The 20,933-nt window shown below is 38.7% G+C and overlaps 1 protein-coding gene across 1 annotated transcript; it reads left to right on the plus strand.

The window, feature by feature from the left end:
- The first annotated feature begins 1,300 nt into the window (after nt 1-1,300).
- On the plus strand, nt 1,301-19,095 carry kek3 (kekkon 3). The gene is made up of 2 exons (XM_067769865.1): nt 1,301-3,532; nt 17,068-19,095. The coding sequence occupies exons 1-2, from the start codon at nt 1,347-1,349 to the stop codon at nt 18,302-18,304; spliced, it is 3,423 nt and encodes a 1,140-aa protein (XP_067625966.1). The 5' UTR covers nt 1,301-1,346; the 3' UTR covers nt 18,305-19,095.
- The last annotated feature ends 1,838 nt before the right edge of the window (nt 19,096-20,933 follow it).

The following is a 20,933-nucleotide window of genomic DNA, read 5'->3' on the forward strand; positions in this document are numbered from 1 at the left end:
GACGCATTTCCAGAAATCTGTCGGGTTCCTCCCGCGACCATTTCGGAAACACTTCGGGGTCATTTCAGAGGCTCTCTCGAGGTATTCCCGGATTAATTAATGGCGGTCATTTTTAAAGGATTTTGGGGGCTTCTTCGGGATCCTCCCGAGATAACTGTGGAAAAATTCGTAGTATTTTATGTCATCCCTATACCGCATTTAGTTTTTTGCGATTTTCCAGGATCTCTCTCCGGGTACTTCGGGGTTAATTTTGGGGTAATTTTGAAAGGGTTTTGGGGGCTTCTTCGGGATCTCTCGAGATTTGGTCGTCTCTGCATATTAGTTTTTGAATGTTATGTACATATGTGTTTCAAATCTGCCAGGCGCCCCTTTACGGCTCCCATTTTTAATGATGCCAAAAAAACTTTCCACGTGCGTACATAAGTACACACACACTTTTTTTTAATAACTTGATCAGTTTTCCACCCAGCGGAACTTTTTCATTTCTAAAATACGTTAAAAATTTCTAGTCCCCACCTTTCCAGGAGGTTACATAAAATCGATCGGGTAATTTCAAGTCTAATATGAACTGAGTTATATCTCGACCGTGCGTCATATAGCAGCGCATTTTTCCCCTTTTGTTGCAATGTCTCGGTCCTCTGAGCTATATGGGAGGTTAAATGTGGCGTGGAATAAGGATAACGGCCTAATAATCAATTCACGTTAAAACCACTTTAAATGTCTGATCCCATGTCCGTTTGTGTTTGACCTTATGATCATGTCGGGAAAAAAACATGAACAATATGCATACATCAATTTAAGATAAGCATCAACCCAAAAAAATTAGTTAGACGCTTAGTTGAATATATTCTTCTTGTTTCAAAATAAATCCTCACTGCTCCAGATTTAAATCATCAAATCTGAAATAGGAAAGGTAGCGCGGTAAGCGATTTATTATTCCAAATCTTTAATAAATTTCTTACGAATAAGTTATTCTAATTCACAGCTATTTAAGAACAATTTTTCTGTTTTCTTTTTTCAGAAACTTCAATCTTAATAAATTATTTTAAAACTAAACTGTTTATGGAAATGTTGAATTGGTCTATGATTGCTCTGGATCGCGCAGACACTGCATTTAAAACCATCAACTGGAATGGCAATACAAAAATGTGAAACGAAAACTAATATTCCCACGCAGAAAGGCCAACCTATAAAACGCTCTTTTCCCAGCTCCCATCAATCTGAACCTCTTTGCCGGTGCAACGTTGTATGTCAATCGGCGCACTCTCGACGCTACACGCTTACGGGCCCAATGTGGTTTGATTTCTCAGCAAACGTCTCCTCAAACAATTACAATCGGAAATGCCATGGCCCAACAAAAACGAACACCAAAACAGCGCAATCATGTACACATCAACCATACATGCGAGCACGAGCGGCGAACAGCATACGCATCCACTTCAAAACTACGGCGACTGCATAGAGATGCGCGAACGAATTGCAACATACATTCGGAGGTCAATAGCACCGCAAGCAAGATAACATTGGCTACAAAAGTACGCCGAAAATCAAGATACCTGCAACAAAGGTATCTCGATCGATTCATAATCAGCTTTCAGCTACGTTCTCTACCCGCAATACAATTACCACTAAAAAATTTACTCACGATCCCGCTCGCGCAATTACTTTGGCTAATCTGCTGCTTAAGTTTAGCACACCCCTCAGTCGCCGATTGTCCTAGCATGTGTGAGTGCAAGTGGAAAAGTGGCAAGGAGTCAGTTTTGTGCCTTAATGCGAATCTCACACATATCCCGGTGCCGTTGGATGCCGGTACGCAGGTTCTCGACTTAACTGGCAATGATATCGCCATCATACCGCACGATACTTTCGCTGCAGTGAATTTGTTGAATTTGCAAAAAGTATATTTAGCAAAGTGCCGACTACGCACTATCGAACGATTCGCCTTTCGCAAGCTCATTAATCTGGTCGAACTGGATTTAAGTTATAATCTGCTGAGTAGCATACCTACACAAGCGCTGGAGTTCATATCAGAACTACGCGAAATCAAGCTCAATGGTAATCCAATTTTACGAGTACAAGATGATGCCTTCATCTTTGTGCCGCAACTGGTGCGCTTAGAATTGTCTGATTGTAAGATTGCTGCGGTGGAAGTACGCGCATTTACCGGACTCGAGTCTACGTTAGAATGGCTCAAGCTAGATGGCAATAAATTAAGTGAAGTACGGTCGGGTACAATAACATCGCTCACAAATTTGCATGGTGTTGAGTTGGCACGCAATCAGTGGAATTGCTCCTGTGCGCTGCGACCACTACGAGCATGGATGTTGCGCGAAAATATACCATGCGGTATACCACCACTGTGTCGTGCACCACCGCGCATAGCGGGCAAAACGTGGGATAAAATCGACTTGGATGACTTTGCATGTGTGCCGCAAATAATCGCCACCGATACAACAGCGCATGGCGTGGAGGGGCGTAATATAACCATGAGCTGTTATGTAGAGGGTGTACCAGAGCCGTCTGTGCGTTGGATGGTAAAAAATCGTGTGATTGCAAACTTAACAGCCCCAGGTGAACCTTCAGCAAGTCCACGCACAGCAGCCGCAACACAAGGACGGAAGACGTATGTGGTGAATATGTTGCGAAACGCCTCCAATCTCACCATACTAACAGCAGATATGCAGGATGCGGGTATTTACACCTGCGCTGCCGAAAACAAAGCTGGTAAAGTAGAGGCATCCGTTACATTAGCCGTTTCACGACGTCCCCCGGAAGCACCTTTGGGAGCAAAAATAGTGTTACTCTGCGTCGTGATTGCATTGCTTTTTGTATTGGGATCATCATTTGCTGCAATTTGCTTCTGTTCTTTACGACGTAAGCGGAAAATGCGATTATGGAATTCAGTGCCGCCAGCGCGTACAGAGAGTTATGAAAAAATTGAGATGACATCTCGTGTCTGTTCGACCGGCAATGGACCAAATGCAGTAAATGGCGGTGCAGCATTGGTTGGTAGTCGTAAAAAACCTGACTTAGGTGGTGGTTCTACTGAAAGTGGCACGGATGGTGCTGGCGGCTTTTGCAAGACGAATGGTGGTGGTGGTGTGAGTGATGGTGGTGGCAATGGTTTATTTCGTAACGACGACAACAATTACCTGCATACAGCAACTACTCCGCTCGATTGCGCCTCCGATGATGGCGGCGATTGTGGTATAGCGATTGTGAATCCAAGCAGTGGGGATAGTGCTAAGCGTAATGGTGATTATCGTAACATACCAACACACTGTGACGATGACGAAGATTGCTTGGATGCCAATTATCAGACCACAAAAACGAATTATGCGGGTGGCAAACACGCAAATCAGATATCAACGGCAAATCGTTGGCGAACTGGTGTTGGGGCGACGGGGCGTCCGAGTCCGCAGGGTATGAAACGAAAAACCAGTACGGGCAGCATGGATGCAGAATATGATGGTGATTTGGCGTCACAACAACAACCAGATTTACACATACCAAGACTCATTGAAATTGGCGGGTAAGTTACTTTCAAATATATTTATGAGCTTCTGCGTATGCACTATGTAGTTTTTGAAGAGCAAGGAGTGCTGCTTTTTGATTTTGTTATATACACGAAAACCAAAAGCTTTTGTCTTTTCAAAAAAACCAACTATAAACAATTGCGAAGTGAAGCGACTTTTTTGGTTGTGCTATCGACATTTTCCTTATGAAAGGTTTATGCAATATTTAATGTTAAATTGTTGAGCTCGCACTGTCGGGCATTAACCGTATAATCAGAACAATCAATCAGCAGTTTCTAGTGAAGTTCAAGAAGAGAAAGATTGATATTGTCGCAAAATAAGGAATTTTTAATTTAGCAAACCAGAGAGAGTTAGGTAGCCCTATCACATCACCGGGAGGCTTTAAAATTTATTCAGCATCTGGTAGCCATTGTCGGTCCAACCAAGCAAAAGAGTGATTGCTTTAAACCCAGACAGATAAAGGGCTTAGAATATTTCCATCAATAGACGTGCCCGAAAAGTTCCGGGAGAGGAACTTTGAGGGGATATGCAATTACCGCAGCTAATATGAGGAAGAAAAGACTTCGACGATCATTGCAGGCTGTACGAACAAAGCGATTAATAATATAAAAATAGAAAGTCAAGACACCGGCTTTCCCCATGGAGGCAAGGGGAAGTAACGCTCATACTCAAACTTTTCCAAAGACAATGAATAGCGTGAAGAAGTTATTTGCCAAAAAGGGGATATCGAAAGAAATAAAGCTTCTAAGAGTAATCATCCGGTAGTTAAGTTGATAGGTTAAAAAATTATCACAACCTTGAAAATGCTATAGGAAGTTTTTTAAAAAACAAAAAGCAAGACAAAAGGCAAGACAAAAGGCACATTGATCCCCTCACCCCAAAGAATTAGTTCGTTATCTCGTGCGTGCTAAGGTCGTAGAACACGCAACTACTTCTTAGTCTCCAGAGTCCAAGTATATTGACACAGGTTTAGAACAGGTTTAGGGGCACATTTGACACTTTCACAAAAAAGTCTTATATTTTGTACATAAAAAAATAAATTAAAAAAAAAAATAAATATCTTCAGAAGCACCTGGCTTTAAACATTCTATAATGAAAATAAAAAATTTGAAAAAAAGCTTAGTTAATTTTTATATGTTTTTAAAAAAACATATAATATGTCCAATGATCCCCAGCCTGGAACACATTTGACTTTTCCGAGGGCACATTTGACAAGCATATTTTTTATGGTGTTTTCTCGGTTTAAACATTATCCGGACCTTGTTTAAATTAAACTAATACTTTATAATTTGTTTTTTTTTTTTTCTAATATTTTATTGAAATAACAGTCATCGTAGGTATTTGCACTTATTGAAGCTTATGATATGATATTAATCTTTGAAGAAATAAACTAAAATTTGTAAGCTTTCGAATATGAAAAGTTATTTTATATAGAAACCATCAAAATTAACCTCGAACAAATATTTGGTGCTGCTGCGAGAAGTTGAAGCTGGGTTATCGGGAGTCGGAAGTTTAAACTCAATTTCGTTCCTAAGTGTTATAGAGATGTTTTCCACCATTGGTTTTATAAAAACCCAGTTGTCTGGAGGTAGTCTACGCAAATAATTAATATTGTAAGTAGAATCGGGAAATATCTCTACAATCTCGCCAATGTAATAAACGGGCTTCTTACTATATTCCCCAAAGTTGACCAAGACGTAGTCTCCAACTTTAAGAACCTCATCATCCAATAATTTAAATTTTGAAATATGATCTGTTTTGCTGATCGAATTTTCTTCGTTATCCGAGCTCGATCTAAGCTCGGGAGATGTTAGATATTCCAGTAAAGATCGCTTGTAGTTTTTTGATTTTTGTTTCAATGGATGCATTTTTTTGCTTGCGAGTGGAAATTTTAAAGAACGTTTTGGAACATTAACACTTCTCTTGGCTTGAACATCCAAAACGAAATTTTTTTCTTTTGAGTTAGTTAGGATCCGAGAAGATCCTTTTCTCTGTGATGATTTTGCTACCAAACGCGAAATAGGCCTCACATCTTCTGGTGTTAAATTTTGCGTTCTGATAATAGCCCGGTCATGCGATTGGGAGCTTTTCGGAGTGTTTTCTGTTAAATTTGGGAGATAGGTAACTGGTAAATTATCCTGCTCTTGTTCAAGTTCTACTAAGAGATCACTGTCTGGGAATATTTGGGAATTCAAAGGATAAATACCAGTAGCTTTAAAGCCACTTAAAATATTATTTGGAGTGAACGCCATTTGGAACGGCTGATCGGTTAATTTTGCTACATCGTAAATGCTTATTTGCGTCCCATGATGAGTGACCATAAAATCATTGAATTATTGTTTTCAGGATCGTTGGAAAGGCCCAAATAGATACTGAAACGTACAGTGGCTTCAAGCGGTGAGAAGTATGTGGTGGAAATGATAGTAAAATAGTACCATTTTCTAGGCAATATGTTATGCTTTCAAGGCTGCAATGTGGGGCGTGGTTGTCAAGTAAAAGTAAAATCGGTTTGTCCTTACAGCAGTTGCTGTTCTTTTGAATATGCCTCAACACGTCTGTGAAAAGTTCGGCAACCATCCATCCTGATTTAGGGTTCAAAATGAGAGATCCTGGGAAGCATCCGTGGGAAAACCTAGGGTTTGCACGTATTCTTGGAAAGACATAAACTGGTGGAAGATGATTTGCACATGCATTAATTATACCAACCATAGTCACCAAACTGCCACGCTCTGCAGACACAACCTGTGCTACAGAACGTTGTCCTTTAGCACTAATAACATATAACAAATAGTAAAAACAACACCGTTGGAGCAAAACAAAGATTTATTATTTACCTTAAGTGTGTCCATTACAGAGGTTATGCCGGTTTCATCCAAATTGTAAATGTCTTTAGGCTCTAAAGAATACCTTTCATATATCTGACTCAAGTTATTGTAAAATTCCTCCACTGCCGGTTATGTAAAACCCCTGAGCCTAGCCAAACTAATTTTTTCAGGCTTTCGTAGTGTGAGTTAAGGATTTCGCTTCAAAAATCCATACAGCCAGCTTTCTCCAGCCGCTTTTTTAGTTACCCAAATAGATGGGCATGGTATGTTATTAGCGGCCACATATTCGTAAACAAACCTTTTGAATATATCGCAAGATAATCCATACGCATCAGGCATGCTTAACCAACGAAACGATATCATTTCGTTACGATAATCAACGTTAATAAACGAAACGAAGTCATTTCGTTTCGTTTATTAACGTTAAGATCGTCAAATTAACGAAATGATTTCGTTTCGTTTTCTGCCATATCAAAACGAAATCAAATCGTTTATGTTGATTATTAATTTCAAACTATGCTGGCAAAGCTGATTGATGGCGGAGTCATTAAAGGTGAAAGCATTAGCCAAGCTGATTGCAACTTTTCTCATGAATTTTGACAGTACAAACATTTCTCAGAGTATTTTTGACATTACCACCAACGAATTACACAAACAAATTACATAGAGTTTGTGTGTGTATGTGCGCTCGTTGTTGCCACCTTACGGCTTCACCATGGCTATAGCATTGCCAGCACAATTCAAACATAAAGTATCACGTTTTTGTTAACGATTTTAACGTTAACGAAAGCTTTTCGTTTCGGTTAAAAACGAGATACAATTTATCTTGATAATTTCTTTATCGATAATATTTCGAAGTGTTTCAACGGAAACGGTGGAAATTTTTTGATAAACGATTAGCTTAACGTTAAGGTGCATCCCTGATACGCATAAAACGCACACTTCTTAGCATATTCGACTAATTGTTCCTCGTGAAATTTCGTTAGCGTTTGATGACTTGTGTATTTTGAGTGATAAACGAAATTCTCATCACTGCTAATATCATTTCCAGAGTCCGAATCGTTCCTTAAGGGATCTTTTTTCTTCATTCGCATGATAAAAGTTGTCCTTTTGAATGCATACTTTTCCGCTGCAGACGTGGCTGTCTCGCGCTTATGCCTTATGTCTGCAAGGGATTTTTTCATATCATCCCCATTTATTTGGCAACGGTTGGTCTTTTTATTTGTAGTTACGAATCATTGCTAAAATAACACTAAACGTGAAAATTTTTGTTAGACACTTCTCTTATTAAACATATTTTTTTTAGTGGGGAATATTTGACACTTGTCAAATGTGCCCTTTCTGCTAAAGTCAAATGTAACCCATTCTACTTACAGTCTTGTTTCTTTTTATTTGGTAAAACGTATTCCACTTCAGAGAAAATAACAATTATAATTCAATACACACACGAAGAAAGGAAGCACTTTCATAGCGTGCTATAAAACAACGTATTTTATTATCTGAAAGAGAGCTTACACCCGGTATACCAAAAATTAATATAATGGGAACAGGTAACAACTATCTCTCTAGTTTTTCCAGTTAGTTTGCCTCGCGTAACTTGGCATTATCGCCCAACAAGTCCTTTTCGACCTTATTTATGACGTGGAAGTTACATATGGCGGCAGTATTGGACATTCACATCGATTGCATTACTCTGCCGACTGTCCGACACCCAAAAATATTGAATGTGGCATTCGATATTAACCGCGTTCTGCGAAAGGCTTGCCGTGCCTATAAGAAAAACACTGCAAGCATGTCAAAACATCAAGTTCAAAACTGCTACGGGATGTCGTTTTATGTTGCCAGTACATCATCTACACAGTAAGCCCGAAATATTCCGAATGACCAAAATTCTGACCAAATAGTTTCTGTTAAATACTAAGAAATCTGGAAATGCAAGAATACAACGCAAGCACTATGAAGAAATCCGGCTCGTAAAAATTTTGCCGTTTAAACCAGATGAGCATTGCATGAGCTCTCAGCGTCATTGACGAAAGGTCGTCAAAGTCTTATGGCGATAAATATCCGGCGAACCGCGTTCATAGAGTCCAATACTCAAACATCGCAGTTGAGAAAAGCATACTTCCCAAGGAAACGGGCGCCACTCTGGCTCAACAAGGGTTGGAATACTGCAGCGCATTCAATTCTTACTTATCTAGAATTAACCGTTTCATACACATGCAGGACGCATGTAATGTGTCCACAAATGAAATATTTTCAATTGTAATGTGTAACCAAACCCCCTTATGACCTCTATTATCCAATCCTATTGAAATTGAAAGTTTCTTTGGACTTCCGCTAGAAGATTTGGATGATAATTTTTGAGTGACCGCACCTTTTCGATGGAGCAATAATAAGAAGAAAACCTAAGAAAGTTAAATTTCTAGAAGACACAAATGAACTGGGCGGTGAAACGCTGGTTAATATTATCTGCGAAGGTGTTGCTTTGGCATCCTATTTTGGTGACACTACTCGTTATCGTTCATCAGTTGAAGCAAAAGACCCCACATGCAGTAATACATTGAAAGGCCAAGCCCAAAATAGACCTAACTTAAGGTCGTAGTAATTGTATTAAGCCGTGTGAAGTGTTTGTCTGTAAGGCAAACGAGTAGCACGAAGAACAGCTCGTTATAGGCGCTGTTTCGAATGATCACCATACAAGATCACACCAAAAGCTCGAGGAGAAGTTAGGCCTTAATCTTCTAGCGGGTAGAATGCGCAAAAAAAAAACTTAAAAATATATACAAGCGCACTGCTTATAAATTGCTTTTTTGTTTATTATTTTCTTCGCTTGTATGTATGTATTATATTTGCGCTATCATTATGATGGTCCATATTAGTACATACACTTGACACTTGCCACTTGGGATGCACAAATGATAAACGTACGGAAATAACACGTGCTAATGATGTGCAAAATATACTTGTACCATATTCGCAGGAGATACTTGTCGTTTACAATGTAACCAGCATTGCTGTTTTGGTCCGACCGGGCCAAAATTGATAGTTGGTTTCCGTTTGGTAGGGTGTTGGCATGTTCAAGCTTTTGGTAGGACAAAATGTTTTTGAAGATATTGGTTCACAAAAAGCAGTATAAATAGAAGATATTGGCAGTTCAGATTACAGTGTATATATTTCATTATAAATTTGGAACAAAAATGCATCGATGTTTTGACGTGTAGAGTAGCAAAGTTCGGTAATATGATGGAAGGCCAGCATTTTTGAAATTATTTCATTGAAATTTAGCACGTATCATAGCCTTGCAGGAGAAGAATTTAAAACCCAGTTAACTATAATTTAGTGCCCCAGTCCAATCAGTCTACCTAGGAAAAAGCAGAGGTCCCAGAAACACCCATTTAATAAGATCATAGATTTTAATGTCAGGAAGAGCGCCGCTTTCCATACTAAGAGGTTGGATAGTTACATAGGTGACCTGACGTAATAATATGCTATGGCTGGAGTAGGTGAGAGCTGATGGTGTGGGAAATAACGCCCTCAAGGAGGTTATTGGCAATCAGGCAACAGTCACAGCACTGGGAGTATCAGCACAGCAACATCTAGGAAGCCATATGGTAGTATGGCGATGGATACTGTACCTGTAGCGGAGATTGAGATACGGGAATGCCAGCGATGATGCAGGAGCTAGATAAGTTGTTCCCATTGTAAACTTTTAGGTGCCGGTTAAGTAAACGAAAAGCACGTTCTTTTACGCTGCTACGTTAAAACTTTAAAAAGAGGAAACTAACATGTGCTGTTTTTGGAGTAACACTAAAAAAATTATCAAAACTACTTATTTACTTTCTGAAGTTCTGAAGTCGGGTATCTTATATCTCCTTCAGAACTCCTTCGATTGGAGGGCTACCGTTGGTACTTACTGACAGGGTTAAATATTTGGGAATTGTTCTGGACAAGAAGCTGTCCTGGAGGCCCAATGTGGAAGATAGGGCCAGTAAGGCCGCGGTTGCCTTGTACTGCTGCAGGGGGGCTATCGGAAAGAGATGGGGGCTCTCGCCAGGAGTAGTACACTGGCTTTATGAGATGGTGGTCAAACCGATTCTGCTGGTATGGTGGAAAGCACTGGACATGGCGAGCACCTCCAAAATGCTAGTGTCAGTGCAACGGACGGCGCTTACCGGTATCAGTGGCGCTATGAGAACAACACCTACCTTGGCACTGAATGTCATGCTGAATATACATCCAGTAGATATTGCGGGAAAGGCAGCCGCGGCCCGGTCGTTGGTCAGGCTTCGTGATATGGGTTATATGCTTTCTGATTTCGGACACTCTAGCCTTCTTACTAGTTTCGACTTTATCCCGGACAGGACGGACTATTGCATGCCGGTAGCCGCTCCCTATACAACCTTCACCCCAGTCATTCCCCCGAGGGAGGAGTGGAGAAGAGGAATTATCTGGGGCATGGGACCGGTTAACTTGTTCACGGATGGGTCGAAGTTGGACGGAAAGGTTGGCAGGGGGGTCTTTTGTCAAGAGCTAAATGTAAGCCGCAAGTTTAAGTTGGCTGATCACTGCAGTGTATTCCGAGCGGAAGTTGCTGCGATTAAGGATGCGGTGGATGAAATGCTATCCAGCGCTACTACGGTTAGGGAATTTAACATCTACTCTGATAGCCAAGCGGCTATAAAGGCCTTGAGCTGAACTACAGTGCGATCGAGGGTGGTCTGGGAGTGCCTGACCTCACTTGCGATTGCATCGAATTATTTTACAAGTAAGATTATCTGGGTCCCGGGCCATAGTGATATTCCGGGTAACTGTCAAGCGGATCTCTTAGCCCGAATCGGTACAACTGAACCGGATGAAGATGGCTGTAGGGATTTCGGGATTCCGCTAGCCACCTGTGGATTGCTCTTCCATAGCTGGGCCTCGAGCCAGCTCAGCAAACGTTGGGCGGACACTACGTCTTGTAGGATATCAAGATCTTTCTGGCCGAAAGTGGATGGCAGGTCTGCTGAAATAATTGGGTTCACTAAGGCTCAACTATCAATGTTCATTTGGGTTTTGACAGGGCACTGTCCCATGGGTATCCATGCGGTACGTCTCAATATATTGGAAACTCCATCCTGCTGCAGCTGTATGGAGGATGATGAGGTGGAATCACCAAATAACTTTATGCTTGACTGCCCAGCTTTTTCCAGAGCTAGGCGAAAGTATTTCGGTCGTGACTCACTTGGATCTCCCGAGGAGCTATCCAAGGTTGAGATCGGGATCATTCGGAACTTTATCATTGCTACCCAACGATTCTCTAAGTAGTTATATCTACGTCACCGTTAGTTTAGTTTATTATATGTGGTATCACAACGGACCGTCATGTTGTCCAAGTGAGCTTCCTCTATCAGGGAAGCTACCACCCAACCTAACCTAACCTAACTTATTTACTTTCATAAATGGCTCTTTACCATTTAAACGGTTATGGCCGTCCAACAAGGTACGTCAGTCGCTTCTACGCTCGGTTAACTGGTATCAATTGGTAACATAGAGGGTATCTAAATCGTTTCCCACCTGGTCCTGCCAGCGGAGTGGGGGCCGCGTTTTTTTTTCCTGCTTCCATAAACGGGTTCCAATAACAATACTTTCGTAGCCGGAGCGTCATATATAATTCGAATTCATTGCCTAGCCAGCGTAGCCGCTATATTTTAATACACTGAACTATGTTGATATGTGTGTAAAGCTCATACAGTTTACATTTAACCTTCTTCGGTATCCACCGTCACCAACGCGTAGCGAACAACTTTTCTCTTGAACACCTCCAAAGCTTCCTCATCTGATGTTGTCATGATCAAGGCCTACGATTTTCGTTTGCTGAGAAGACTTTACTTTTCAATTGCCTGCCTGTTCAAATGTAGCATTTATTAGCCAGAGTGATCATTCCTGAATTTTAAAAGTGATATTTATACTCAGATTGGATAACGGTTGGTTGTACAGATATAAAGGAATCGAGATAGATATAGACTTTCATATATCAAAATCATCAGTGTCGAAAAAAAATTTGATTGAGCCATGTCCGTCCGCCCGTCCGTCCGTCCGTCTGTCCGTTAACACGATAACTTCAGTAAATATTGAGATATCTTCACAAAATTTGGTACACCTCCTTATCTGGACCCAGAATAGATTGGTATTGAAAATGAGCGAAATCGCATGATAACCACACCCACTTTTTATATATATAACATTTTGGAAAACACAAAAAACGTGATTATTTAGTAAATAGTACACCTAGAACGTTTAAATTTTACTCGTGGACTGATATTGAAACTCTTGATAAAAATTTTAAAAAATTTTTTTAAATGGGCGTGGCACCGCCCACATGTGATAAAATCAATTTTGCATATACTATTAATCATAATAATCAATTTTTTGTGGCCACCGTGGTGTGATGGTAGCGTGCTCCGCCTATCACACCGTATGTCCTGGGTTCAACTCCCGGGCAAAGCAACATCAAAATATTAGAAATAAGGTTTTTCAATTAGAAGAAAATTTTTCTAAGCGGGGTCGCCCCTCGGCAGTGTTTGGCAAGCGCTCCGGGTGTATTTCTGCCATGAAAAGCTCTCAGTGAAAACTCATCTGCCTTGCAGATGCCGTTCGGAGTCGGCATAAAGCATGTAGGTCCCGTCCGGCCAATTTGTAGGGAAAATCAAGAGGAGCACGACGCAAATTGGAAGAGAAGCTCGGCCTTAGATCTCTTCGGAGGTTATCGCGCCTTACATTTATTTTTTTTTTTTTTTATTAATCATAAATCAAAAATCGTTAAACCTATCGTAACAAAATTCCGCAGAGAGGTTGCCTTTACTTTAAGGAATGCTTTGAAAAAAACTTAACGAAATGGGTTAAGGACCATACCCCCTTTTATATAAAAGATTTTTAAAACGGTCGTGGACGAATAAAATAAGCTATATCTTTGCAAAAAAGGGCTTTATATCAATTATATTTCATATTCCAAGTGGATTTATAACAATAAATAGGAAAAACTTCAAATTTAATAAATGGGCGTGGCACCGCCCCTTTTATGACTAAGCAATTTTCTATGTTTCGGGAGCCATAACTCGAAGAAAAATTAACTGATCGTAATAAAATTGGGTACACAAACTTTCCCTATAGTAGAAAATATTTCTAGTAAAAATAGACGGGATCGGTTAAAGACCACGACAACTTAGATATAAAACAAGTTTAAAACTGTCGTGGACTAGAATAATAAGCTATAACTTAGCAAAAAATAGTTTTGGATCAATGATATTTCATTTATCAAGTTTAATTGTAAGAGGAAATGGTGCGACGTTTTTTTAAACGGGCGGTGCCACGTGTTATGTAGAAAAGTAATTTATCTGAAATGAAATGTGCAATTGAAGCTCACGCTGAGTATATAATGTTCGGTTACACCCGAACTTAAACACCTTTACTTGTTTTGTTTGTTTTTAATTGGGTACGCACATGTACGAAATCTTTTACTATTTCTAAATTGGAGTATTTGCATAGGCGGAATTGCGCTGACTCTTTCCTTGATGACAGCAGGTATTTCGTTTTGTCCTCATTCACCATCAAATCCCTCTTTCCGCTTCTTTTTCCAGTTTTGGGAGAGCAGAACTTATGACACGGGTGTTCAGGCTGATGATATTAATCTCGTCAACATACGTCGGTAAATGCACGTTTTATAGAATATTGCTCCAGAGCTGTTAAGTTCTGTAACTAGTATAATTTTATCTAGCACCAAATTAGAGAAATCGCACGATAGAGGGTCACCCTGTCTGAAATCTCGTTAAGTTTCAAACGTCTCGGGTAGTTCTTCCCATTTCTGACTGAGCTGATGGTATTGCTCGACGTCATTTCGCACAGCCGCATAAGTTTTACGGGAAAACCAAATGGGGACGTAGCGGAAAATAGGTAGGTCATTTTCATGCTGTCGAAGGCGACTTTAAAATCGGCGAAGTCGTGATATGTGTCAATTCTTTTTCCGCATTTCTAAAGCCGCACTGATAAAGTCTATTCTGCCTTTTCAGGGTGAGCTTCACACAACACACTTGTGAGTATCTCATATGCGATATTAAGACGGCTGATTCCGAAATAGTTGTCGCAGTTTTCAGGATCTCCCGTTTTGTGGACTGAGCTTGTTTGTATAAAGTAAATTGGAACTTTTTTTTTTTTTCTTTTTTCAGTTTTTTGCGACACGAACCGATTTTAATTTCATAAATATTGTTTAAAATAATGTGTATTCACTCCCCTAAAAAATTTTTTAGATCACTTTGTATGGTAAAATTTATATTTTTACCTTTTTGAGCTTTGAAAATATGTTGCGATGGAACCCAATACAAGAATATAGTATTAGGTACAAGCTAAGTATGCACTGTTTAGCTTACTATTATACATATATTTTTAAATATTTATCTATTATAATAAATAAAGTTTAGATAGTGTGTTGTTGGAATTGTAGTCAAACATTGAATTCTCTTCGTTATTAAAAAGTCGTTTCTTTTATACAAAATTTCTATAAGCTAAAATACCTTACACTAATACTGACAAAGTAAGTGTATTACATACATACACTTTCAGTTTCCTGGGAACTGCATTCTAAGCATAAATAAAATTAGCTGTGGGAAATGCAATGCAAGCATAAATAAATTGTGCGAGCATTTGGTCAGCTTTAAACAGTAACATAATAAGGTTCAAGTTACTAGACCGCGCACGGCGTAGTTACCGTGGCGTCTGAAAATATATGTGTGTACAACTGAATGAATATTTCAATGAATCTTAGGCCGTATGAAGTCTTTTGAGGACAGCGAGGCAGTGAGGTAGGAGTTGCACTGATATGAGAGCCCTTGATCGGAAATTACCTAGAACCACTCCGGTACAAATAAGCGGCTTTCCGAGTAAGAGACCATTACGTTAGACCTGCAAAAAGCCTACCACATAGTCAACAACGACGCGTACCTGAAAGACATATTAGAGTATACCCTTTCTTGTTCTGCTATATGGTATTTTTTAAGGAGTTGTAAGCGCAAGCGTGGTGCTTGGAAGTGGTATGCTACATGGAAGAATATAGAATGTAATCGCAGTGCAGTTACTACAGTGTAGCGTAACGTGGGACAACTTTTTGTAGTAGAGGTGATATGAGCGAAATCAAACAGAAAACCAAATCAAGGAATGGAAAGGAAAAAGGGGGAAAAAAGGAAAGGAAATAAAGATTGAAGAGGAAAAGAAAAATAATAAGTCATTACCTATGCCGGAACCGGAACCGCAAGGCTTTGTTATCGATGAGTTATTCATTTGTCATCGAAATTTTAAAAAGTTGCTACCGATAACAAGGGCTATCAATTACCTATTTTAATCGAAATCTAATCGGGGTTTTCCGAAAAGTCATCGACTAGTTATATTACATTTATTATTAATTAAACGTTATCGCTATATTGTTTTAAATTTTTCAATTTGCTTTCAAAAACTTACAGATTTGCTATAGGAGTGTTCTAAAATTGTTGTTGGCATCTTAGTGGTTTGTTACCAACAATTTATTGCTTGTTTTTCATCTGTTCATCTTCATACTCTTTTCCGAAAATGTATCGATATGCTATCGAATAGCGATCGATTTATTATCGAAAAAGAAGGGATCATTACCCGAAAACTTATCGGTGTTTTAAAAAAAAAGTAAACGATTTTCTATCGAAAAAATATCGGTTTTATAGAGGAACGTTGCCATTCTATCGATTAATAATCTAAAGATTATCCATTTGTTGAATTTTTGCAATCTGTTCGATTATGATATTGGATTTTTTTTCTGTGACAATATCGCCTCTGCATACTTGGTATGCCTGATTAAATAAATTAGTAATGGAAAGACTACCACGCAGGGTGGTACCGATTTTTTACTTCTATATTTATGTTAATATTGCCCAATATTGTTGTAAGTGTAATTTAATTTTTCGTGTTAATTTATATGTGTTGTGACATTTTGTTTCTTTATTTATTTGAAAATAAAAATAGTGTAGCCCCTGAAGGGGCAGAAATATTCAGCGAAACGTCGGGCGAAGGGTAAAATAAATCTTTATTTGTACCAGGAAATATCAGATCAGACTAGCCTACTCAAAAATATTGATTTATATACGACAACTCATTGGTTTGTTATGAAACGGATACTGAAAAAACTTAAATATGAAATTGGTGACACATCTGTAAGCCAATAAGAAGCCAATAATTCAAGTACAGCAAGCCGATAACTAGAAGACAACAACTCACTATCGATAATAAAACAATAGTAGTGGCTGTTATCAATAAGAAAAAAAAAGAAGCTTCTCTATATTTTTCTCTGAGAATGCTATCTCTGTCATGACATGAGTCTCAAACGTGTCAAATTTGTATCGCCTATTTGGATAGTAAAATTTTTGTTATTCCAGTCAAAAACATATTTGTAAAATCCATTTCAGAAAACAAAAACTTATTTTAAAATTTGGCAGTGGGGAGATTTTCTTGAAATTTTTGTTTGAACGCCATTGACCTACCATTCGTAGGTGGTAAACACCCCAAAATATTTTAAACCGCACCACATCGTTTCAATGCTCAAATTAGCAAAGATTGGCAGTCATAACACAAACCCCAGCCTACCCTTAACTGCTTGACAAATAAACAAATCTTTAGTAATTTCAACTCTATGTTGTTTTTTATTTCAGTTCCGACTCTGCATCCAGTTCGATATCAAGTCAAGTAGATGCTGCAGCACGAATCAATGCAAGTGGTTACACTCATATACCCACCTGGACAACAACACCCATCGCTACAACAAAAATAACCTCACCGCATAGCAAGAGAATGGGAAATATGGGCAACAACAACAACGCTTATTATGTCAATGACAATGTCAGCACTTCGGTATTCTGTAGCAGTGAAAATATTGAAAACGATCTTTTTGATAGTAATTACCCAGACCTCTTGGATATAGCCAAGTACGCTATTGCGCAAGCGACCAATGCCAACAACAATAATGCGCAATACAACACTACAGCGTCAGCAGGTAATTCGTCATCGACTGGTGGTGGTAACCATTGTACGTTACCACGAAAGTTGAAAAATACCGGCAAATACTTTAAAAGCTCCTCGGATAGCCAATCACCTTTGTTGGCGGAAAACTCAAGTAAATATGGCAGCAGTACATTGGGTGATGCTAGCTTCCTAAATGAGCTGGTTTTGGGTAGAAGATTTTCTGCTGAATCCACATATTCGAATTATGTGGGCACATCCACATATACTAAAGGTCAACGTTCGAATAGTTTTCTAAATTTAGTGCAGAGTTGCAATAAAGGAAGTTCGGCTTTAAGTGGCGCCGGCCATGCATTGGGAATGACTGCCATTGGTGGCAACAATAACAGTAGCGTGAGACGTAATCCCAGTTTACCCTCTTCCCCAATACATGATACGCATCAACATCAACGTTCGTTTAGCTCTGCGGCCACGCCCTTACTAGATTTCTCTATACTAACCTCACGCACTGGCGTCACAACAGCGGGGGCACCGAATTTACCAGCCGTTGCTTCATCAATGCATCCTACAACGAATACATCAGGGGTGGCGGCTTATGATTATCATGCAGCGCAATTGGAACGCTTTCTCGAAGAATATCGAAATTTACAAGATCAACTATGTAAAATGAAAGAAACGTGTGAGACGATACGAAAGAAGGAGGCACCGATGCGTGTCTCAGTGGGACATTCTGCTCAACTAGCCGATCCTGTGATGTTTAATGCTGCGCTTACAGCAAACAATTCACCTGCCACAACTGCTAAGGCATCAACATTGAAGACTAAAACGCTGTTACCAGGCCAACCACCCGATCCGCCACCCTATTGGCTACATAGGAATGCGATGCTGAAGCGGCTGAATGAGACGCAATCGGATATATTTAAAAGCTAATGAGACTGAAGAATGTAGAAGTAACAGCTTGGCTGTATAGAAGAGAGACGTTCGTGCGGTGGCGAGATGATCGTTGCTCAAGCCAAGCGGAAGCTCTTTTAGTAATGTACCAACTCGAGGCAGTGGTGCGTTTGTTATTTAAGTAACAAAATTTGAAATTTAGGCAATTAAAATGTACAGTTGATTAATAGTAAAAGAAAAACCCAAAAGTTAAATTATACATACGTTTTTCGTATTTTTTCTAAAAAAAAGTTATATTTTATATGCATTAGTAACAGTCAGTCACAGACAAAGTGTCACAGTCACTTCCCACAATATTTTGCTCTTAAATTTTTCTTATTTTTCTTTTTCCTCTTTTTTCTGAAAGCATGTCTCACCAACACAATGTTTTTTAAATCGCTTGTGTGTTCTGGTAATGCTAGGGCAATGATAAGGGAATATTTTATGTTATCCTCGTTCTTGTAGGTTTGGAACATAGTTCCAAGTGGATTCCTCCGCTGTCTTAGTGAAATTTGTTCGATGAAGGTAAGCCCAGATCAGTGCTTACAACTAAAAGAAGGATCGTGCATTTCCACTGATCAATCTTTTGTTGATCTACAGTGCATTTAACTTGATCGTAGGACAAACCACCTCTGCTTAAATTGGCCATATCAGTCTACGCATTACTCAGTCCCTAGGTAGCTCGGTAGGTATAAAGAATGGTCGCCCAAGTAGCTTATTATAAGCCGTTTTGACATCACAAAACTTATCTCAACCTACTGAATACTACATCGGTTATCTCTTACAACCTCCCCGAGTTGTTTATAAAATAAAATTAAAGAAAAAAGACTTTTTTAAAAATAAGCTTTTATTATTTTGGTTAATAAAATTAACTAAAAAGTAAACAATAAATTGACTCTAAAGAAATATAACACTTTATAAGTTCATTGTAAGCTTAAACGATAATTAGGCTTTTTCGTCTGCGACAAAAAAATTCTATATTGTACATAATTATATATTTTTAACATTAAAACTTTACACCTAAATTATTAAATCTTACAGTTTATATCACAGTCCTAATTGTTCTAATAAAAAACGTGTTAAATTTTGATGGTATAATTAAGAACATTTAGGATCTCCTTTTCTTGCTATCGCAATGTAACACGCTTTTATTAGAACAATTAGGACTGTGATATAAACTGTAAGATTTAATAATTTAGGTGTAAAGTTTTAATGTTAAAAATATATAATTATGTACAATATAGAATTTTTTTGTCGCAGACGAAAAAGCCTAATTATCGTTTAAGCTTACAATGAACTTATAAAGTGTTATATTTCTTTAGAGTCAATTTATTGTTTACTTTTTAGTTAATTTTATTAACCAAAATAATAAAAGCTTATTTTTAAAAAAGTTTTTTTTCTTTAATTTTATTTTTTACTTTTTAGTTCGTTTATTAACAAGTAATAGAAGCTTGTTCTTATAAAAGCTTTAAATATAAGTATAGGGGGTGAAACAAAAACACATATATCAGTTACATCTGCGTATAATGCGTATTGGAATTTATTAGTACACATTTTATGCGCAGCAACTTCAGAGGTGTATTTAAAGTTTAAAGCATTGTAAATATAAGTATTGAAGTCATGAGCCTGGGCATTCGCGCAATTTTAGTGATGTAAATTGCATGGCGCCAGCGCCAATGCGGTGCCAGCTCAATGGTAGCTCATTGACGAAATTACTCCAAGCGAATTTTTGACGCTTCTTAGTAGTGAGTGCGTAGTACATTTTACTTGCGCTATTGAGTGAAACGACTTTTGTGTGTCAGGCACGAGTTTGGTGTTATTGGCGCTACTGGCAGTGATGACACTGAGCTGTTGACGGTAGCGCTGGTAGTTCAGATTTTGAATCAGAGAAAGAATTGATGACCCGTGTGAATTATTATGGCTTTGGCCGTGTAAATTATTATGGTGTATTTGTATATTTTAGATTTAATGCACAATTAATATTTGTGTGTTTGAGCGGCCAAATAATAACAGTAGTATTGCTAAAGTGCTGCTTAGTTGATGGAATGTCGCTAATTTCTTAGCGATGATCAGCAGATTGTCAATATTTCGTTCAACGGACGCGCGAAATTGCCACATCTGCTCAAATCTTCCAAAGATTTTCCATTCTTGATTTAACTTAAGCTGTTATGCCAATATTTTTCAGCCAGCTTTTTTCAAATAGGTAATTTTTCCAAAAGCAAAATAAATTACAGAAAAGATTACAGGGTTAAACAGCCTTAAAAATTCAGCTATGTTGGTTATACACAGAAATACAACAGAGGGTTGTGTCTCCGCTTTTCGCAAGCGATGAGATTCACCACGCGTGACACGTGATTCACCACGTCCAAATATCACAATCCACGGATAGGTACCGGCGTGTTTGTATGGGACTTAGGCTGTTATGCCAAAGTAAATACAAATCTTTACCGATAACTGTGTTATCGATTAATTTATCGAATTCTAACAAAGTAATATTGCATTGTCATCGGAGTTATACATGTGTGCAAAATTTCAGCTCAATCGGACACCGGGAAGTGTATCAAATTTAACTTGCAAGATTCCATTACAGACAACAAAAGTGAAAGTAAATAAAAGCTTATAATAAGGA

Source organism: Eurosta solidaginis, chromosome 2 (genome assembly GCF_040869045.1).
Source record: "Eurosta solidaginis isolate ZX-2024a chromosome 2, ASM4086904v1, whole genome shotgun sequence".
Lineage (NCBI taxonomy): Eukaryota > Metazoa > Arthropoda > Insecta > Diptera > Tephritidae > Eurosta > Eurosta solidaginis.